Below are 24,187 nucleotides of genomic sequence, written 5' to 3' on the forward strand. Positions count from 1 at the left end.
TTTCTGTTGAGACTCTATTACTGAAGGGAATTTAAAAATGTTTACAATGATGAAAACTGGGAGAAGTGAGATGTCAAAGACAATATATTTCAAAACCCAGTATGAAAATGGAAAAGATTAAGAAATAGAAAATCTTCAACAAAAAAGGCAAAAATATGCAATGGGAAAAAGTCTCAACAAATAGTGCTGGGAAAACGGGATAGTCATATACAAAAGAATAAAACTGGACCACTTTCTTACCCTGTACATAGACTCAGAATGGATTAAGGACCTAACTGTGAAACCTGAAGCCATAAAAATCCTAGAAGAGAGCACAAGCAGTAATTTCACTGACATCAGCCACAGAAACACTTTTCTAGGTGTCTCCTGAGGCAAGGGAAACAAAAGCAAAGATAAACTATTGGGACAACAAAATAAAAAGCTTCTGCACAACAGAAGAAACAATCAACAAATTTGCAAATGACATTACCTGATAAAGGGTTAGCATCAAAAATATATAAAGAGCTTATACAACTCATTATGAAAAAAACCCCCAAGTAATCTAATTAAAAATGGGCAGAAGACATGAACAGACATCTCTTCAAAGACATAGACAACAGACACATGGAAAGATGTTCATCATCACTCATCATCACAGAAATGCATCCCAAACCACAATGAGATAGCACTTCACACCTGTCCAAATGGCTAAATCAAAAACTCAGTGGGGTGCCTGAGCGGCTCAGTTGGTTGAGTGTCTGACTCTTGATTTTACCTTAGATCATGATCTCACAGTTTGTGGGTTCATGAGTTTGAGCCCCAGGTGGGGCTGCAGTGACAGTGCAGAGTCTGCTTGGGATTCATTCTTTCCACCTCTCGCTCCTTGCCCCTTCCCTGCTAGTGCTCTCTCACTCAAAATAAATAAAGGGTAGAGGGAGAGAATCTTAATCGGGCTCCACGCTCAGCTCAGCACAGAGCCCAATGTGGGGCTCAATCATGACCAAGAGATCATGACCTGAGCTGAAATCAAGAGTTGGACACTTAACCAACTGAGCACCCAGGCACCCCACAACATGACTTACAATAGTCAAATTATGGAAGCAGCCCAAGTGTCCACTGATACATAAATGGATAAAGAAGATGTGGTGTGTATATATATGTAGTGTGTGCACACGCACACACACACACTGGAATATTAATTCAACCATAGAAAAGAATGAAATCTTAACATTTGCAACAGATGGATGGATCTAGAGTATAATGCTATGTCAAAGTCAAAAATGTGAAAAAAGTGAATGTCAAAAAATACTAAATGAAAGTCAAAGATAAATACCATAGGATTTCATTCATATGTGGAATTTAGGAAATCAACAAGGGAAAAATAAACCAAAAATTAGACTCTTAACCACAGAGAACAAGCAGATGGTTCCCAGAGTGGGTGGGTAGGGGATGGGTGAAATAGGTGAAAGGAATTAAGAGTACACTGATATTTCCCAAGCAGGCTCCACGCCGTCAGCACAGAGCCTGACATGGGGCTCAACCCTACAAAGCACAAGATCATGACCTAAGCTAAAATCAAGTTGGATGCCTAAATGAGCCACCTAGGAACTCCATGAGTAAACTTGATGACCACTGAGAAGGCATAAAACTATCAAATCACTATATTGTACACCTGAAACTATTAACTATACCATAATTAAAATTAAAAAAAAAAAAAGAAAAGAAAATGTGGGTGCCTGGGTGGTTCAGTCAGTTAAGTGTCCAACTTTGGGCTCAGGTCATGCTCTTATGGTTCATGGGTTTGAGTCCCGTGTCAGGCTCTGTGCTGATGGCTCAGAGCCTGGAGCCTCTTCAGATTCTGTGTCTCCCTCTTTCTCTGCCCCTCCCCTGCTCTCTCTCTTTCAAAACTAAATATTGGGGCACCTAGGTGACTCAGTCAGTTAAGCATCCCACTTTGGCTGAAATCATGATCTCGCAGTTTATGGGTTTGAGCCCATCAGACTCTGCTGACAGCTCAGAGCCTGGAGCCTGCTTCAGATTCTGCATCTCCTTCTCTCTCTACTCCTCCCCCACTTGTGCACTCTCTCTCAAAAATAATAAACAATTAATTTAAAAAAATGTGGGCCCCTGGGTGGTTCAGGTGGTTAAGCGTCTGACTTCGGCTCAGGTCATGATCTCAGTTCATGAGTTTGAGCCCCACACTGATGGTACAGAGCTTGCTTGGAATTCTATCTCCCTCTCTCTGCCTCTTCCATGCTCTCCCTCTCCAAAATAAATAAATAAACTTAAAAAAAAAATAGAAGGGGTGTCTGGGTGGCTCAGTCTTGGTTAAGTGTCAGACTTTGGCTCAGGTTGTGGTCTCACGGTCGTGACTGAGCCCACACTATCAGTGTGGAGCCTGCTTGGGATTGTCTCTCTTTCCTTCCACCCCACCCATCCTCGCTTTCTCTCTCTCAAACTAAATACATAAAACCTAAAAAAAACAAAAAACAAGAAAATGAAACTTAAAAAATGGGGTGTGCAAATATAAATCAGAAAATATGTAAGGAAATTAATATAATTTAATCGCAAGAGGTATTTTGAAGTCTTTTATTTAAAAAAAGTCTTTTATTTGAAGTCTTAAGTTTATTTATTTAAGTAATCTGTACATTCAACGTGGAGCTTGAGCTCACAACCCCTGAGATCGAGTCACATGCAATTCCAACTGAGCCAGTCAGGCACCCCTGAGATCTTTGTTTTAAATTTAAGGAGAAAGTGCAATTAAAAGTTGGTATACAATTCATGATAAGATAAGGTGATACTGATCAATGTATTTTAAGGTACTATGATTATGATGCCAAACTAAAAATAATTTTCAGCAAACTTTGGACTTTGAATAGAGATTCTATTATTTATGAAGAATGCTTGGTCTTCAGTATAAACAACCATATTGCACCATAATTACATAATGTGATAAATCACTACAACAGCAAGCATATTACAATATATAAATGTATAAAAATAACACATACACATTAAATTTATACAATGTATTATGTCAAATTTATTTTTTTTTAAAGTAAAAGGGAATGAAACTTAAATGGCTGCAGAGAAAGATTAAAACTAGAAGTGAAGCTTAAAGAATCCCTAATGAAGTTTGCAACTTAGAGGCACCAAAACTGTAGAAGAAGCAAGGCTGAACAAGAAAACTGGTATACAGTATGTATGTAGAGTGTTAGTCTTTCATATCCCCTCTGCCATATTATATGTAATCAGACCAATTATCATATGTAATCACATCCCAGCTGTTCAAACTTCAGCAAATTTCTTAACCCCTCTGAGCATTAATTTCTTCATTTGTAATGAGAGAGTAAGAAAATATCTACTTCATAGGATTACCATAAAGATTAAGTCAATATCTATCAAGTGCATAAAGCAGTATCTAGCACATGGTATGCATCTAATAAGCATGGTAAGCCTTTAATGCTATGTACTAATTGTAGTATGTATATGTATGTGTGTATATCACTTTAAAAATCACTAAATAAAATCACCTTTGGGGAACACATGAATGGAGAGAGAACTTTCATCTTATGATCATAGCTCCATGCTAACTACACCTTGGCAACATCTTTGCTTCATCTCAAAGCAAGACTAACAATGAGTGTCAGAGATTAAGTACTAACTTAGAAAAGGATGTTATATTGTTCTATATCACTATATTGTAGAGTTGGGGAGGTGCCTCTGGAAGCTTCCCTGTATCATTCTGTGAGTATAATGGCTATACACTGCTTACCCGTGAACAAATGAGGAGCTGATTATGAAATGATTAGAAGCAAAACATTAAGGAGCAAACTGAAACAAGAACTAAAATTCAACAATCCATAAACATCACATAAGAAATGTTATCAGGCATCTTATAGTTTGTGCTATCTAAAAAGCATTTATTACAATGACAAAACTAGAGGTTAATTACTTTTTTATTATTGAATTATATTGTAAAGTCTACATCTACAATTTAATCAGGAAGAAATGCTTTGCATTTACATCAAGGACACATTTATTCTAGTGGAATAAAACAGACACAGACAAAAGACCAAGTACACATTAAAAAAAAAAAAAAAAAAAAGACTAAATATTTTACCTGGTCCTACTTTTTACTATTTTGGACCATACCTTTCCTATTAGAAAATTGATCTTACACACATATAAGTTTGATTATCTTCCCATATTTTTAATCATTAAATGTAGTTTCTCACAATTTCTAATAATAAAAAAAAGATTGAAAACTATATGGGAAGCAAAGTTTAGAAACAAGAAAAACTAGACTGCTATTACTGTACTGTAGAAAAGATGAGTAAAATGTGCCCCCTCTGTGGCTCATTTCAAAGAAACACTTTTACTCAAAGAGGCAAGCATTTCTGATCTAGGAGTAAGTTTTCCACTCCCCTGTGGGACCAGACCTACCAAATGTTTCCGATCAACTGTAAAGTAAGTGAAAAATGTCTACAAGATATTTAGAAGCTAAATATCAGAATACAGCTAATGAAATCAAAATTGTGTGGTCTAAATATACATATTAAGCTTTTTACTTTAAAGGTATCTTTTTATTCCAGATGATATTTAAAATAACTTACATCTTTAGTGTGCTTTATGGTCAATGACTGTGAAGTTGAAATTCAAATGAATTTTTGTTTTACTTGATTCTACTAAAATTTCAATTACCTACTATTTTACTTAACCAAGTTATACATGAGGTAAGTTTTAGCTAAAAAATAAAATAAATCAACCACAAAGATAAGTTAACCATTTCAAGAGTATACAAAAATCATAATGCCCACTTCATATTCAAAGTTTACAAATTTATGTATTAACTACTTTGTATCTAAGAAAAGTTTACTATGTCATTTCAAAGTAAATACTTTCTGCACTTAAATCAAATTTTGTTGGGAAATATTGGGCAAAAAAAAAACAGGCAAATTTTGTTTTTGGTTAACAGAAGACAATGCAATAATAAACCCAAATGGAACCTAAGACCAGTGTTTAAAGTTTCTAACTTCTAAACAGACACACACTTATTTATCTAAGAAATATTTGGACAGAATGTCTCGCTGTAAATAAAAAGTACAGGTTTCCAATTACAGCCTTATAGCTAGCTAAACAGTTTCTAAAAACATGTACAGCCAGCTAACAGTTCTCTAAAACGTGTATGTTGCGCTAAAGATCCCTGCTAAAATATCAACAGCATTTAAATGGGTCTTACTGAAGTAGGACATTCATGATACTAGAAATCTTTTAAAAAGTGAGTACAATAGGGCTATAATAATTACTATTAATAAAAGTTACAGAAGAGATTATTGCTGTATGTTCCCCCATAAACACATCAAACCTATGGCAATTACAAAAAGTACAACCCAAGTTATGTTTTTTCTTACCAAATTTCATGTTTCACATATCTGTAAAGTTTTTATACAGCAGAGAATTCTTAAAATCTTTTCTGTAAGAATTCAAAGTATTTAAATGTGTAGCTTCACATTATACTATCATGTTTTGCCCTTCTTGTTTCCCAAATACACAAAAACAATATACATTTTTCTCAAAAGTGAAATAAGATGTCCACATTAAAAAAATAAAGCCTACAAAAAAGTTCCAGAGCTAAAAAAGATTATATGGCACGAGGTGATCTCCTACTAGTCCAAAGTCCAAAACATTTAAATGAAGTCCATTTATATATTCTGCTTTGCTTTTCAATGGAATACTACATTTATTCAGGTGAAATCACATTATTTTTAGTTCTCAAGTCAACAAGTATACACAAATTTTTTTTATACAGTTATTAGAAAAAATAAGGAGACCAAATTGAGTGTGCCAAAGAGAGATCATTCAGTTGGATTTTCCAGAGCTATTAGAAAGAAAATTAATGAACGGATTTCCTTGGTTGGTTTCCATAGCTTGATAGACCAAAAACAAAAAAATGGCCACAATAACAAACAGCAAAATTTTTATCCACATGGGAATAGAGCGTCCCTTTTTTGTCTTTTCTGACTTGACATCTGCCAAGGGAACATATTTAGGAATATATTTAGATGAAAAAGATTCTTCCATCCTGAAATCACTGAGTTCTAATGGCCGGCCGGCAGCCCCTTTGATTGGTCTGCGGCAACTAGCACTGTTGGGAGTAAAAGCAGGAAGAAAAAAATAAATTTAGATAAAAGTCATGATTCTGATATGTAATATAAAATCTCATTACCACTTCCTAATTTCAAACACATTTCTTGAGATAAGAGTAGAAAACGGTCACATGTAAACAGTGAGGTCAGTCAGCCTATTTAAAATTTCTGTACATTTTTCATTTAAAATGTTGGATGTTCATTCTATTAGAAAATATTCAGAACACTGATATTCACTAAACTTGTTTCCTTAAAGGCTTTTCAGAGCCAATATATTTAGAGGATGAGAGGAAAAAAATAAGGTACTTTGGTGTGATTTGTTCAGTTAGGAAATAATTCAGGAGTTCTCTAAACACAGCCTTTTCAACTAGAAAAGGGAAACTTTTTTACTTCCTTCGAGGTTTCTGTTTATATAACAAACTGAGAATTAGAAAAAGGAGAATTAGATAGTAGGCAAATTATTTATAATACTTCAGCTTATCAAAGTTAATTCTGAAACTGACTCAACTTTCAAGAATATGAACTGCTGACTTGGAATTACACTGCTCTCAAAAGAACAGTTTACTTCTGAAAACATGAGTACAATAACCTTGTGAAGAATAAAAATCATAATTTCCCTATTATATGCTAGCCATATTTCAATTAAAAATAAAAGGTTAAAATTCCTGTAGGTGCATATGAAATAATCATGTTGTACATCCTAAGTAGATATAACTTTTATGTCAATTGCACCTCAATAAAGGTGGGAATAAATAAGTAAATAAATAAAAATACCCTAGTAGAATACACTAATACTTGTTTTAATGTATCTGAATACCTAATTCCTGTTGGTGTAGATGCTTCAAAGGGAAACATTTCCTTAAGAATATCCCTTTCTATTCTTCTTTCCTCTGTTTTTTCTCCCACCTAATAAGAAACAGACAACCACAAGTTAACAGTGTAAATGTGCAATTAAAACACAATTTAAAAAAGAAGTTTCAGAGAACAGAATGCATTCAAGTCTGCCCCAGCTTTTATCACTCCCCTTTCTAAATCCATCATTGCTCAAGTATCCATACACTTCCAAAGCTCTCCTCAAATTTCTTCACTGTGGAGATATGTTAATGTGGTAATGGGGGCAGGGGACTGCCACACATTCAAGCTAACAAAACAACAACCCCAAACCACCCTCAAACTAAAATCCAGTATAGTTAATATGGCAGCGTTAAGTTCCCCCCACTGGATTTCCCATGCTTTTCATTAATATTAAGAGTACACTGTTTCTTCTTCCGTTAAGAATTTTGTAATAACTGATGAAATACAGAAGATACCAAATTAACATGGATCCTTAAAAGTTTTAGTATATGTGAGTCGATTCAATCTTCCTAACTTAAAAAACACAAAATGATTTTTTAAATTACCTGCTTATTTTGTTTACCTTTATGCCCAGATCAGAACCACCTTCAGTACAAATTCATTAAAATTATAATGCATCATGCAGTTAGTACTTCAAAGCTTAAGTATACAGGAGTTAATCAATTCAAGCATCATACAAAGTCACTTAAAAGTCCCATTATTTGACCTTTCAGTGAAAAGATAGAATAGCCTCCCCAACAGCCCAGAAACACTTTCAACCCACATCCATAACAAAGAGAACACATTAGAAGCAGCACAAAAATGAATACTCCCTTGAAAGGTAGAACTTAAGAGGCACATGGTAGCAAGCTGATAGTATTAGCATATCATACTATATTAGTTACTTTCGACTGCCACTAATAAAAGTATGTCTTTAAAATAATATATGCATATATATATGTGTATATATATATATACACACACACATACACATACACACACACACCCACCCAATTAAGAAAGCTCTGCTCCCTCCCACTGCAAAAGACAAATACAAAAAATTTCCTCTTTAAAAGATCAATGATAGCATCGATCTAAATTTTATGCATTTACTTCAGCTCTTGTCAATGGTTTCTTTGGTGTTCTTCTGGGTATGTCTGAGAATTCAGTGATTGGCAGAATAGGAGCTGCATGCTTGAAATTTCCAGTCACCCTATTGACAACCTGCCAAGATTCAAATTATTCAGACTCAGAATTATCCAAACATAACAAAGACACGTAAAAAGAAAAAAAAAGATACTCTATTTCTGTAATATTCAATACTTTCTCTTAATAAAAAATTAGGCAAAAGAACCTAGAAATGAACATATTCAATGCTTCACATGTGAAGCCTTAGCACTTTTTAAATATTTTAGCAAAAAAGTTTCCTTATAATACTTAGGTAGGATTCTTGTACAAATTGATATATTTAAATTGACTATATTGAAAAATTCTAAAATTCAGAATGGGGAAAATGAGTTTAAAATATAATGTTTAAAAACACAAATTTGAGATTTGCCAAATTTACCACCTCCCCAGTTCTAATTAAAGGGTAATTTACAAAGAATACCACTTGTATAGTTTATGAAACATATTTACTAAGGTTTCGTTGCTTGAAGCCATTATAGTTTCAGCTATGGGAGTACTCTCTGAAATTATTGCACCATCTATACGAAAATGCTCTGAAGTTTCCACCTGTTAGTTTGAAAACAAAACAAAAACAATAAATATAAAATAATCACTAAAGCCCTACCAATCTGAAAACCCAATTCTAAGCAATAAGCCTTGCATCACCCTTTTCCTTGGAGTTCTTCTTGACCCTCTTGTGGATTCCCTAGTTAATGCCTGCAGAGGTCCGCCTTTTGAAGATCCACTTGTCCATTCAGTCTCAGTTATTCCAGCTTGAGAATAGCTCTATTCAAGTATCGACACATTAAAAAGTCATATTCTAACATCAAACACCTTAATAATGGCCACATTACCTAGCACAGTGAGAAGTCATGAAAAATCTCCAAATGCCAGCATTTGCAAACAATGCTATGCCCTCAACATATTTCTAAACGTACTGACTAAACCAATATGTAGGCATTGGAAAATGCTAAAAAGTATGGTAAAATACATTAAAGCATCCAACTACAGGAGCTTACAAATTGTAATTAGAGTGAGAGGGAGAAAAGCACATAATTTTATCACTGCTCCTTCTGTGACTTGCTGTTTGCTATTAGGTTCTTGTTTCATAACTGCACCTCTTTGGCTGTCTAAACAAAAAGCAGGCTGATCATGACTATAATAAAGTCATTTATTATAACAAGCCCATTTCCTTTTAAAACAAAATAAAATTTTATAATTGTTAGCATAAATTAAACATTGTCCTTTTCAAGTAGGATTATTTAAAGGTTCAGTTTAAATTATAATCCACACACAACTATCTGAACATAAAAGTTCCCAGGTGTCAAACTTTTCTTAGAAACAGATACTAAAATTGAGCAAGAAGAACCTGGTGGTAAGTTACCTCTTTCACAAACACACAAGCCTATAATGTCAAGTGCCAAACCTACACTTCTCACTATAGAGATAGCAGTAGTGATGGACCACTGGTACCTTCCAGTCCCAGATTCCTTTCTCCCTGAAAAGCCAATTGATTTTTCCTCATTTAAAAAATAATTTAGTAGTTCTTACATAATAGTTTGAAAACCACTAGACTAGTACTTCTCAAACTAATGTGCATATCCATCACCTGGAGCTTTTGTTAAAATACAGATTATTGATTCAGCAGCTCTGGGGCAGGACCTGAGATTCTGCATTCCAAGTAGCAACTTACTCAACTTTGAAGCCACAATTACCAGATGATTCTTTTAAATTAACCAGAGAACATCTATCAATGGTTAGTATTATACTAAAGTGTGCTTATATTGTCACTTCTGCTTTCAAGCTAATATTTTATCTAGATAACTGAGGTTTTTATATCCAACTCAGTGCCTATTAATTTTTTTTAACGTTTATTTATTTTTGAGACAGAGAGAGACAGAGCATGAATGGGGGGAGGGTCAGAGAGAGAGGGAGACACAGAATCGGAAGCAGGCTCCAGGCTCCCAGCTGTCGGCACAGAGCCCGACGCGGGGCTCGAACTCGTGAACCACAAGATCATGACCTGAGCCGAAGTCGGACGCTTAACCGACTGAGCCACCCAGGCGCCCAGTGCCTATTAATTTTAAAGACAGATGTATTTTACTCTCATCCTGAGACAAGGGCGCTCATCCAGTAAGCATGCTTATTTAGCTGGAAACATTACTACCTAAACCCCACAAGGGACAAACATAGTCTCCTATCTAATTTTTTATTTATCTATATTTGGGATTAGTATTAAAGAGTTTCTCTTTGACTCATAATTAGAAACCCTGGGTTCCTTTTCCTGCTATCAGAAAATATGTGCTGAATGCAAACTTAAGATTGATCAAAAGACAAATGCATAAACAAATTACACACAAATATGATAAATGTTTATTAACAGTTAAATTCCTGATTATTTCAATAGAAGGGAACAATAGTTTTAATCTGAGGTTCTCAATCCTGGCAGCATAGTATCAAGTGGGGAGCTTCTAAGAGATATCAAATGCCCCCAACCCCACCTTAGTCTAGTTAAAGTCAGAATCTCTTCTAGAAGGGGCTTGGGCATAATTTTTACAGCTCCTGAGGGGATTCTAATGTGCAGCCAGGGTTGAGGACACCCGGTTTAAGATACTATAACTGACTTATGATGCTATCTCAAAGTATTTTTTTAAAACTACTTTCAGTAATGCTTCCTCTTTAATAGTCGATTGCTCAATGCCAATAAAATTAGAACCAGTATTTTAAAAATATTATGGTTTGAGAGTGTATCTGGTATTATCAGTGTATATTAACTATTTTAAAACTCCCCAAAGAATTAAAAATTACATTTCTTGAAAGGGCTAATAAAACTGATAAAATATAAAGACCAGATATTTTATCCACAGCCATGAAGGTGGCATGTGGAAAAATATCCCCTTTCCTTAAAATTGGTTGTCTCCCAAATTCCAGGATTTTCCATTTGTTATATTTTGAACTGAAATAATTTATCAAAAATTTTACCAACATCTACTGAAACTACTATGGTTAATAAAAAAAAAATTACATGTTTACATTTCTATTAGTTATCCTTGAATTAAAGGTCAAGTTCCATTTAAATATTCTTTATATTCTTCTGTGGAAAGAAACACAAGAAACACCTTGGTTGCCTGTGGGAATAGCTGGAAAGGGGTGGGAATAGCTGGAAAGGGGTGGGAAGGACACTTCTCACTATAAATCATATATACTTCCTTTTGTCCAGGTTTATTAAATTCTTTGGTTGAGGACTATCAACTAATTTTATTAGTTCTTTGACTATCATCATCTAATTGAGAATTAATCATCTTCACAGAAAACTAATGGAGAACTCTTCACACACCAGAAAAAATATTCTGAAGATTTTTTCTATCAGAATCCACTATAAACAAGTGACGATTACTGACTGAAAAGAATGAAAAACATTCCTATGTAAAATTAGTAGTTAACGTGACTGCTGTATACTGTTGCCAAAATACTAACTGCAACTTTCATCTACTTTCAGCAAGATGTTCTCCAGCAACTCCTGAATTTATCAGGAGAAAAACAGGAGACAGAAACAAAAACCTTACATTGCCTTTCAATATGCTATCAGGCAAAAAGTTATTTGGAAGACAGTAGGCAGTTGCACAAAAGAATGCAGGAGCTGGGCTATTAAAAAAAGGCTATAGATCTGTCAGTAAAAATACAAGCTCTAAGCAAAAATTTACACAAAACGAAGTTATAAAAAGAAATAGTATTAATTAAAAGCCACCTTACTCTGAATAACTATTAATTTAGGTGAAATATGAGTAATATGGTTACTCATATTAATTTTTAAAAAAACACAGAATCCTATTCCTCCATTAGAGAAAGGTACTCTCATACAATGCTGGTGGGAGTGTGAAATGTTTTAACTCTTATGCGGGAGATTTGATAACATCGAGCAAAATTACCCAGTAACTTTACTTCTAGATTTCCCCAAGATAAATTGGCTAAAATATGAAATGATATGTGTAAGGCTGTTCATCAGTTCATCTTTGTATTATCGAAACAGCATAACTGAAAATAATCCAAATATCCACCAAAAGTAAAGTGGCTGAATAAATCCCAGTACATCTATAAAATGCAGTAACATGCAGTGGTACAGAGCAATGAGGAGGATGGCCATACTGTATTCTGATATGGAGTGATCCCCAGGATATGTGTTTAGATTAACAGGTAGAAATGTGCAAAATTCACTGCCTTTTATGTAAGAAGAGGAGCAAAAATAAATGTATACATCTATACAGTAGGCTTCATGCCTAGCATGGAGCCCTATGCGGGGCTTGAACTCACGACCCTGAAATCAAGACCTGAGCTGAGATCAAGAGTTGGAAGCTTACCCTACTTAGCCACCCAGGCGCTCCCTTAATATTTTCAAAAAGAAAATATTAACCAAAAGTTAACAGAAATAGCTACTTATAAATAAAAGGAACAAAGATAAAGTCCAGATTTCTGACCCTCTTATTTATGCCTAAATAAAACCATATACATTTAAAAATCTGTATGAAAGAAAAAAAATTCACTTGTGACTTTAAGCACAATATTTTGATTTTATGCCCTAACGACAAGAAAAACTGCCAAACAAACAAACAAACCAACCAAAAACCCAAACTGCGTTTTACCTGCCTTATTATCAAGAGTACTGTATTATTTAGAAACATCTGTATAGTGAAACTAAGTAACTCACGTTTTAAGAACCAAGATACTCAGCATAAAAGAGATACAGATAGAACATCCATAAGTTAGACAGCATTCACAAACTTGATGAATTCATGATTTATGTTTTCCTAAAAAATAAGTACTCCTAGCTCTTCCTAGTAAAAAGGGCTGAAAGCAATGACAACCCAGCAGAAATGCACAACCTAGCATCCACTGTAGGTAGCTTCCAAATGTTTTCAATGACAAAGACTAGGGTTCTTTGGAAAAAATGTCTGATTTGGTAAAAGGCAGGAAATATACATGAGCCTGGGACATCTTACTGTGCTAGAAAACAAGAAACTATCAAAGACAAACAACGTCAATAAAAGGACACAGAAACCAACTCAGTAATTCCCACTGAATAAGGATGACACAATTTGAACATGGAAAAAAGAATGATGAGTGTAACTGATTCATAAATGAAATATATGAAAACCATGCTAGTTAAGAAATATTTTATTGATCACCTCTCAAAGTGACTAGGGCACTTTAATTTGAAAGTTGGCAAAGTATGCTAGCTCTCTTGTGTGAATTTTATTTCAAGGTAACTACGCAGGTCATGAAAGAAGTTTTTTTTGTTTTTGGTTTTTTTAAGTTTATTTGAGAGACAGCTTGAGTGGGGGAGGGGCAGAGAAAGAGGGAGAGAGAGAATCCCAAGCAGGCTCTGCACTACCAGTACAGAGCCCAACACGGGGCTCGAACCCACAAAGAGGCTAGATCATGACCTGAGCTGAAACCAAGAGTCAAGACGCTTAACCGACTGAGCCACCCAGGAGCCCCATAAAAGTTCTTTATAAAAGAATTCCAGTTTATAGATGTAAAGGAATAAGAGAATAAGAAAAATCACTACCTTATAACCTCAAACAACATGGTGGTTCTAGGCAATAATCATAAATGGCTATCATAACCATTAAATGAAAGGGTGATGTGGAACTTTAAAATGGATGGGTCATGCTTTCAACATCTGAACCTATTACTAATTTAGCATTGTTTTCCTTCTGAAATGATGCAGTATGACAGCCACACCATTTATGAAGTATTCTGGTCAAAGAAACTGAACCTGAATCTATCCAATCCTCTAGTTTGATGCTGTGCAATATGGTAACCACCAGCCACATGTGGCTATTTAAATTTCAGTTAAATAAAATTAAAATTTTAGTTTCTCAACTGCACAAGCCACATTCCAAGTATTCAATAGCCACATGTGGCCAATGGCTACCCCAATGGACAAGAGATATAAAAAATATTTCCATCATCACAGAAAGCCTAGTACACAGCCCTACCACAGGTCTAACTTCCAGTCTACAGGACATATAGGGTTACAGAACAGGAAATTAAATGACAACTGAAGAAGCAATCTGCCAAACCCAGAATATGGGAAATTCTGGAGAACTGACTTGGTTTCTTCACCAAATTAATAGAGGGGAGTGGAGATAGCTACAGGCTTGTGAGATCAAAACAAAACAAAAATCACCAAATGGTATGTGTAGCTTACTTGGATCCTGATTTGAGTAATTTAATCATAAAAGAGGTATTTCTGAAACTGGAGAAATTTGAACAGATATGAAAAAATTAATGACTTTATTAGGTGTGATAGTATCAGTGTTATATATGTATATATGAAACAGCTATCTTTTCGAAATACATACTGAAAGTACTGACATTTTAATGTATGAAATTATGTTAGAGATTCACTTTAATATATTACAGTAAAAGCAAAATAAAACCAAAAGGAATTTAAAAAGCTAGAGGGTACACGGGAAGATGAACAAAACTGGTAAAACGCTTAAAACAAGTGACACTCTCTGAGTACAGGGTCCTTAAACACTTCCCTCCAATTTTCTTGATGTTTTGAATTTTGTAGAAGGCCACTATCATCTCCTAAATTTACTCTGTATTTATCCTGTCCCTCAGTTTAGATTCTCCAACTCAATTAAACCATACTTAATACCATCCTCCAACCTGCCTTTTACCTATTATCTGACCAGTCAAGCATTCTTGATGGCACTATACCATCCTGCCTTTATACTGAGAACCAAAATTCTCCATGCTGGTCTATTTCATTGTCCGTCACCAGATTCTTCCTAATTTCTCTTTTCATGTTATTTCCTTATTCTTCAGCATGTCCCTGCTGCTAAATAAAAGGGCAATAATATGTTTATTCCAGTACTGGTTTTGTATTAAACAAAATCTTTCATTGAGTGCTCTATCTATACATTCTCTGCAATCCCCAAGCTTATTTCTAACAAATAGTTCTGAAATTCAACTTATCAAGTACATCAAACCAAGGCAGACATAGCTTAAGCAATCAAGAACTTCCTCTGAGGATGTGTGACTTTAAAATGCCAAAGAGAAGATGGAAAAGTTAAATAACCAACTAGACAAATCTTCCAGCTAGACAAATTAAGGATAAGGAAAATGACTCTACGGATAGCTATCTTGTAAAGGTCAGCCAAATCAATGCAAGATTAGAGTCAATAATTTGTTCTCTGTTAGTTCAGTTATACCTGTGCTTATTAGTTCTCTCTTTAGTTTCCTACATTTTCCTTTTGAAAAACTGTACCCTGCCTCACCCACAAATGAAAAAGAATTTTCACCTCAAATAAGGAAAGAAAAGTATGGTTTTAGGAACAGACTAGCTTCAGAGTTGAGGGAAAAGCCACAGAAGACCAGCAAAACTAGAAGCAAAATTAGAAATCTAGACAAAGATACAATATAAAATCCATCCTTTCCTTTAAAAAAAAAAAATGCTTAGGCATTTCCAACCTTTTAAAATATTTCCCTTGAAAGTATGACTGGCTTTGAATCACACTTAGCACAGAATCAAACACAAATGAGACATTTATTAAACACTAGGCTCTTGCAGTTAAGTACAGGCTACGCTACTGACAAAAAACATGAAGTTTAGATTTCTAAGGCCATTTAATGAACAATGGAATGAACACCTCATTGAGGGCTGGAATTTGGGTGTCAACTATTAACCAAAGGTGAGGACATAAACAAATTAGTGCTGTCAGATTATTTATACCTGAACACAGCGATCAGAAAACTAAAGATACCTGATTGTGTTCAACTCTTCTTTGCTTGAGTGTTACTGGAGTCTTTGCTCTGCCCTTTAGTGGTTCTCTCTTCTCAAGCTTGAGCTCTATTTTAGAGTCTGGAAATAACATCGGAGAAACATTACTCTCGGAACTACACAATAAACTACAATGTCATCCTCACTACTCCGGAACCTTCGTTTTAGACATTCTTATGTAAAACAAGTTTACCTACTGGTTATTACCTCAATAGACTACAATTGTTCAACTGTAATTTCTGTCTTTAAAAAGTTTACTTCCCCATTCATATTTTATTCATATTTGTTTATCTCCCCCACTCTTTACGATTTATTCTCCTCTCCTTTTTCTGGATCTAGTAGCCTAAAACATAAAGTGAATTCAAACTGCCCATGGAGGCTTTTCACTCAAAACAGCTTGGATGTGGGAAAAGGACATTAAAACACAGTTGTTACCATTCTTTTGTCCATACGGTGCATAACTACTATATGAATAAAGGTTAGCTATTAAAATTTGAAATATGGAAGAACAAAAGCTATAGGGAATTTTAAGGCTGAAAATACCTGCATGGTATCAAGCCTCTAATAATAATAAATAGATGTGGTGACATTAATACTTTAGGGCAGTTTAAAAGTCCTCCCTTCTGATTTGATGTGATTATAAAAAACCTGGGTACAACTGAGGTTAGAAGAATCCCACTTACATAAAATAAAACTCACAGGTCATTTCTCCTCCTTCTCTCCATAATAAAAAACATTTCTTTGAAGAGAAGCTAGTGCATATATATTAGTTAGCATATCACCACGATGCCAACAACTCAAATATATCTTTTATAGTCTTCAATGTTCCATTCACCTAGCCTTCGTTTTTTGTCACCATTTGAAGAGCTAGATTTTTTAAGTTTTATTTATTTAAATAATGTCTACACCCAACATGGGGCTTGAACTCATGACCCCAAGAGTCGCATGCTCTTCCAACTGAGCCAGCGAGGTGCCTCAGAAGAGCTAGACTTTTAAAGACTTGTAAAAATTTTAGTTAACTTCCACATTTTGTGGCCATTTATCAAAGTATAGCAAAATCAATGTCACTGTTACTACTAAAACTTCTATTACCAAAAATTTAAGTTAGATTATTTTCCTACCAGAAACAGAAATGGGAGTCAATTCTTAAACAAAAAGCTTAGTTTTGCATGAACCCAATGCACTGGTGCTAAAAAAAGTAGTCAGGATAGGTATGTTTTTGCTAATTATCTAGTCTGGTACTAGTCAGTCCACAGTCTACTTGCAAGTCTCCCCAAAAATAAACAGTGATTTTTACCATCTTAGCTCAAATAGTTCAATGTTTACTTAGGATTAAGGTACCAACACTACCCCCCAACCCCAAACTTCTATTAAATGGACTTATTAATATATTTATGTTTAGGATAATCCTTAGCATTATATACCTTACATTTTATTAACTCAGAATCTAAAAATTAGAAATCACAAAGTAACGAACCCAGTAGTAGTTGAGCAGAAATGGATAAAACAATGAAGGTATCTGGTCATAGAGTAATTCTTCTCACAAATTTAAATTCTAACAGCCAATAAAAACATAGTGTTTAACAGAAGAAAAACCACAAAACAATACTTAGAATATTTTCAACTATACCACTGGAATCTCAAGAGAGTTTCAATGAAGAAATGGAAAAGGGATGTTCATCCACAAATACCTAACTTGTTGCAACTCTGAGAATAAAACACACATACAACATGTTTCTGGAGACCACACAATACTGTTCAAATTACAACTTTATTGAATTTGCAGAAGCATTCTACAGTAATACATTTAAAAAAATCACATTGCACTTAGTAGGTACATGTATACATGTACATTCCAGAAGACAAATAACAAACAAAATTACTCCCAAGAAGCTGCAAAGATGGACACGTATAATAAGAATATAGTAATGGCTAGGAGTACCAAAGGGACTATACTTTGCTGATAGTTAATACTACTATTTTCAATAAGAATACAAAGAAATTTGATTATCAAATGCCTCTACAGTTAGACTCATCTTACAATCATAAAAATGAAAACAGAATATACTGCTTTATACAAACAAAGTATAATATGATTTCTTATAAAATTTTTTAAGAACTAGTAACAAATTTGCTTTCAAAATTTAGCTTAAGTCTAATCATCCATGAACCACAACATAACTTGAAAGTGTTATTTAAAAAAAAAAAGCGCCCCACTTTTCCAGTGTCTAGTTCATCTGACAAACTACAGTGATAGTGAGAATGTACTCTTTTAGAATTTTATTGTTTAGAGCAGTATTTTTAAAAAATGTTTAGTTTTGAAGGAGAGAGTAACAAAGCATGAATGGGGGAAGGGCAGAGAGAGGGAGACACAGAATCTGAGCGGCTCCCAGGCTCTGAGCTGTTAGCACAGACCTCGATACAGGGCTTGAACTCACAAACTGTGAAATCACGACCTGAGCCAAAGTTGGACACTTAACCAACTGAGCCACCCAGTCACCCTGTTTATAGCAGTATTTTGCAAAGCATGGTCCATGAACTGTTTACTACCAGTCCTTCATAGAAATGAGACACTTGCACTGGAATGTAAATTGGCACACTGTTTCATCAATAAAACTTTGCCACAAAAATAAACCCTGTCATTGATCTAAAAAGCGCCTCTAGATCCAAATTCTGGTGCATACTTATCTTGTCTGTAGATCAGTGACTGTCTGTAGATCAGTGACTGTCTGCAGACTGGCACTTTGAATTGCACTGATCTAGAATATTATGAAGGAATACAGAAGTAAAAAAAAACAAAAGTGAGAAATAAAAAAAAAAATGTGGACAAGTTCCAGAAAGTGAAAAGATATTTAGTAATATTTAAATCTGTGAAGACTCCACTTATATTCTATTTAGTGGAATTTCCTTAGTTTTGGAGAATTGTAAAATCTTAAGTAAAACAGGAGAGAGTGAACTATATGAGGCAAAGATTCTTTAAATTGTTTATATCAGGCTTTTTCTATCACAGCAACTTAAAAAATAAAAAAGGCAGTACTATGTAGGCAATTTTATACTGTAATTTGATAGGCAGAAGTTTGACTTTGAAAACAGCCCAATCTGGAGACTAAAAGGATCTTTAAAGAAAATCCTGGCAAAAAGCAATTAAAAGTACTTGAACTTCTTAGAAAAGCTGCTATGTTCCCCATATTAAAGATCAAATAAGGTGTCTTTATTCTTAACTTTATTAGTGTTTATTTCCACGCTTTTTAATTACTTTGTATACTTCTCCTCCAAATAATGTTCCACCTTTAAAAGGAGTAACAGCCAGCTTATTCTTAGAAGCTGGATTAATTTTACAGTCCTTCAGCCAGAGATATCGGCGACCTAAAGTGGCAGATCCCATGCTATGGGCAGCCATCTTTACTTCATCAAATGCAGCCTCACAAAGAAATGAGGCTGCATCATATGTTTTGCTCAGAATCCCAAGTGCCTGCTGCATATGACTAGGATCTGAACTAAGGATTTGTGCAGCCTGACTGATGTCTGCCTGCAGAGCCCGAACTACAAAGGCAGTATGGGTTGCAATCTGCAATGCTGATGCGGCAGCTTCATATGTTCTACAAAGTACTAAGTCCAACTGTTTATCACAAGACTCAGTAGAAGCTGCCTGAATACCTACGGGTGGAGCCGCTTCAGAAATAAGCCCCAGTATTTCATCATCTACTTTTGGAACTGATAATATCTGTGCTGCCTCTCTGGAGGAAATTGGATACTTGCATGCCAATGAAGGCAGTTGCCTGTCAATTTGCTGCCACTCCTCTTCAATTACTTTTAAAATAGATTCATGGAAGGGAAAAGATAGTTCTGGGGCATCTATTTTCTCATGTTGTGACTGCTTAGACATTTCTATGCCTAAAGTAGTGAGTGAGTGAGAGACAACAGTTTTGGCAAAAGAAGACATAACTTCAGATCCAGGTGTATTTTGAAATGCCACAAAGGAACCTGAATCCTTTTCGTCTACTGACTTTTCACTGAGTCTAGGGAATTTTCGTGGAGGAGACAGAGATTCGGTTTCTTGAAAATCAGATCGATCAATTCTCTTCCATCTGTTTTCTACATCCAGTGGGGGTGTAGAGTTTGAAGTCCCAGGCAAACTCCCTACCCCACCCTGGGCCAACAGAGAATTGACATAATCTCTGATTGCCTGAGCAAGTGGTGGAGAAATTACTTGTGAGCTCCCAGACTCTTCTAGTGCTTTCCTTTCACTGGAGAGAACTGACTGATCTGAAACATGGGACCTCTCAGTACACAATGGTTGAATTCCACTTTTCTCTCCACGGTAAATATTTTCTACTATATCTTTATAGCAAGTAGTGGTGGTTTCTTTAATCAGTGAAGGAGAAGCTGCAGCAGAGACCAACATGGCAGCGAGTTCATGCTGAAATGATGCCGAAGAACTTTTCTCTAAACATCTATCATGGCTAGACTTGGAGGAAGTAAACAAATTCCCTCCAGAGGCTAACTTCTGCAACTGTTCCCTGCCAGGCAAGGTTGTGGCAATAAGAGGTTCCCTAGGTGGGTCTCCCTTAGAAGTATGAACTTTCTTAGCTGCCTGTAGTTCAGTCCTGCCCAAAGGAGGACGGGTGGAGATTTCAGGAAAAGAAATACCCTGAAAAAATCCACCAGAGGGAGCAGTTGGAAGTTCAGAAAAAGGAACAAAATCCCTAGTGGACTTCACTTTCTTGTGTTCTTTCTTCTTTCCTGTAGAGGCAAAAGAGGCAGGAAGTTTAAGCATTACTTGTGTTTAAGCTGATTTTTTTGCCTCTTTGCTAACATAGTGCTGTTGAAGGAAAAAACTATATTTCATATTCTGAACAACCAATCTGACACTCTGTGCCCTGGCAGGCAATGCTTATGGAGATATAAGCAATTTGGGTCAAATTAAATAATCATGAAATTGACGAACAAGTCATATGAATTAAAACTTTATAAATATCAAGTTGTTCTTATTATAGAAAGGTCATTGTTTCATGTACTAGTTAAAAAAAATACTTACTATGGTCAAATTTTCTTAAAATAGTCTACTAATAACATGTCAAAATGTTTGCTTTTCATAGTTGCCCTGAGATCACATTATCTAGCAAAAACTATAAATTTAAATGCCTACCAATAGAAAACAGAGATTGTATTGTAAATACTACCACTATATATTAATTGCAAGAAATAAAATGGACATATAAGTAATAAATTAGTAAGATGAGATCTCAATAGTATAACAGAATGGAGAAAAGCAAGTAATAAGATTCAGCATTATATTTACATACATTTTTAAAAGTTCAAAATAATATCATGTTATTAGATACATATGAAAAAGTATTTAAAAATGGGTTGGAAAGATAAACACCAAATTAATGATAGCGGTTGCTTCTGTGTTGATAATACTTGGAAAGGGTAAGTGGGAAAACTTCACCGTTATTTTTAATACTTTATTCTTAGAAAAATGAAATAAGCAAAAAAATAATTTTATCTTCTTCATGGTTACTGTATCTTAGGAGTCTGAAAAAAATTACATATATTCGATTAATATTTAAAATTTTACCTTCTTCATTGTCACTGTATCTGTCCGAGTCATTACTTCCATTCTGTCTCATATTTTCTGCTGATGAAGAAATCGTTGGCAGAGGAGTTGACGATCTTGACTCTGTTCCCTGTTCCCTCAGTTTCAACAGTTTTTTCTCATATAGCTTTCTGGTTGTTCCTGTATGAAGGCAGAACTTGCTTTAATATCTGTATTTTCTTATTTAAGATCCTGCTTATCGTATTTACCAACATTAAAATGTTGCATTCATGCTTAACTTTTTTTTTTTTTTTAACGTTTATTCACTTTTGAGAGACAAAGATAGAGTGAGTGGGGGAGGGGTAGAGAGGGAGGGAGACACAAAATCCAAAGCAGGCTTCAGGCTCTGAGCTACCAGCAGAGCCTGACATGGGGCTCAAACCCAGGGACCGTGAAATCACGACCCAAGCTGAAGTTGGACGCTCAACCGACTGAGCCACCCAGGTGCCCCAACACTTTACTTTTCTAAACTTAAGTGATTAAAAATACCATATAAAGGATTCTTTTCTAAAATAGGTGTTTTGCCGAGATTTTAATACATACATGATTATGTTTTAGTAGCATGGAATACACAGATTGATATAAATCTTTTTTTTTTTTAAGTTTGAGAGTAAGCACACATGTGCGGGGGGGGGGGGAGAGAGAGAGAGAGAGAGAGAGGGAGGGAGGGAGGGGAGGGAGGGGAGAGAGGGGAGAGAGGGGAGAGAGGGGAGAGAGGGGAGAGAGAATCCCCAACAGACTCCACACTGTCATGGTAGAGCCTGTCAAACTCACAAACAGTAAGATCATGACCTGAGCCAAAATAAAGAGTCAGACACTTAACTGACTGAGCCACCAGGCATCCCTGGTATAATCTTATTATAGATCACCTACTAAAGAGCCATGTATGACTGAGTATTTTTTATTGAAAAGCTTTAGACTTTGTACATTTTCCAGTACTATGTAAATAGCATTTGCCTTATAGAAAAAAATCATTTTTATAAACAGACTGCATTCCTCTCAATACTATGATAAAAATCCCACAAATCTCAGAGATTAATATATGGGTAAAGAAAAGTCATCTACAGTTTTTTAGTCGAATATATTTTCATATAACATTGTGTAAATTTAAGGTGTTAAATCACATTTAGATATAAGTACTTTGTGATCAAATGACCTTTTATAGAAAATGTGTGCCACAAAATAGAAATTGTATACCAATTAGACAGCAAAGTAAAATTGATTACGAACACATTTTTAACACATTTCAACATGAATGACAATTTAAAGCCAAAAACAGCTTTTATTTTCTATTTTACACTAACTGTATGTCCCTCTGGTTTCTTTTTCTTTTTTAATGTTTGTTTATTTTTGAGAGAGAGAAAGAGTGCGAGTGGGGGAGGGACAGAGAGAGAAGGCAACACAAAATCCGAAGAAGGCTCTAAAATCTGAGCTGTCAGCAGAGTCCGACACAAGGCTCGAACCCACGGACTATGAGATCATGACCCGAGCCAAAGCTGGACACTTAACTGACTGAGCCACCCAGGCACCCCTCTGTGGTTTCTAGAAGATGAACAAAATGATGGGGTGCCTGAGTAGCTCAGTTGGTTGAGCCTCTGGCTCTGTTTCAGCTCAGGTCATGATCTCATGGTTCATGAGACTGAGCCCTGCATCGGGCTCCTCACTGGTGGTAGTGTGGAACCTGCTTGGAATTCCCTCTCTCCCACTCTGCCCCTCCCCCACGCATGTGCGCACACTCGTGCTCTCTCCCTCAAAACAAAGAAATAAACTTAAAAAAAAAAAGATGATTAAAATGATAATACACTTTTTTTTAAAGAAACAACACAGATCTCAAAATGTTACATAAGTAGCTGCAAGATGAACAGCTAGGGAGGGGAAAGTGGAAAGATGTTGTCAAAGGGTACAAAATTTCTGCAAGATGACTAAGTTCTGCAAATCTAATGTACAGAATGGGCTATAGTTAAGAATACACCTGAAACTTGTGAAAAATGTAGACCTTAAGTGCTCTCACTACACATTCAGACACGAAATAAAACAGTGAGGTGATGGATGTTAATTGGCTTGATCATGTTGATCATTTCACAATATATACGTCTACAAAAACATCAAGTTAAACACACACACCATATAATACAACTTTTGTCAAGTATACCTCAATAAAGCTGGGAAACAATGAACAGCTGGTATACCAATATATATAATACGTACATTGATACACAATACACATATTTGCAGCATCTCCCTTTTGGAATTTTAAATGAAAAAATTAAATATCAAATATCTGTTAGTAGTTATATTCACAGGCTTATTACCAGCTATGTGGAAGTACTATGTTAAATAAAACAAAAGAAAAACATTCTAAATTCTTGTTTGCAACTTTACCTATAGGAAAAAAAAAAACAAATCTAGAGGCCCCTGGGTGGCTCAGACTCTTGATTTCAGCTCAGGTCATGATCTCATGGGTTTGTGTGATAGAGGCCTGTGTTGGGCTCTACACTAACAGCATGGAGCCTGCTTGGGATTCTTTCCTCTCTCTCCTTCTGCCCCTCCCCTGCTTGCACACATGCTCTCTCGCTTGCTCCAAAAAAATTAAATTAAAAAAAAATTCAAATTTCCAGTGTTCAAAACTTTACATAACTTAGAAGACCAAAATACACCTTTCTCATC

General features: G+C 35.3%; 1 protein-coding gene across 4 annotated transcripts in view; it reads right to left on the reverse strand.

Moving 5' to 3' along the window:
- Window positions 1-3,920: 3,920 nt before the first annotated feature.
- The window catches only part of TMPO (thymopoietin), a 31,079-nt gene continuing 10,812 nt past the window's right edge, over window positions 3,921-24,187 (reverse strand). The window contains exons 3-9 of one of the 4 annotated variants that reach the window (XM_086712579.1): window positions 21,503-21,661; window positions 15,905-16,002; window positions 8,796-8,915; window positions 8,601-8,696; window positions 8,076-8,186; window positions 6,946-7,034; window positions 3,921-6,127 (exon numbers count right to left, since the gene is read on the reverse strand). In XM_086712579.1, coding sequence (XP_086568705.1) covers window positions 5,842-6,127; window positions 6,946-7,034; window positions 8,076-8,186; window positions 8,601-8,696; window positions 8,796-8,915; window positions 15,905-16,002; window positions 21,503-21,661 — 959 coding nt within the window. In that variant the 3' untranslated portion in view covers window positions 3,921-5,841. Of the gene's footprint in view, window positions 6,128-6,945; window positions 7,035-8,075; window positions 8,187-8,600; window positions 8,697-8,795; window positions 8,916-15,904; window positions 16,003-17,673; window positions 20,665-21,502; window positions 21,662-24,187 lie in introns of those variants that run through there. The other 3 variants (XM_086712580.1, XM_086712581.1, XM_025926806.2) reach the window with 3 other exon arrangements.

The sequence above is a fragment of the Puma concolor genome, chromosome B4, assembly GCF_028749965.1.
Source record: "Puma concolor isolate L17-30 chromosome B4, mPumCon1.1.hap2, whole genome shotgun sequence".
Lineage (NCBI taxonomy): Eukaryota > Metazoa > Chordata > Mammalia > Carnivora > Felidae > Puma > Puma concolor.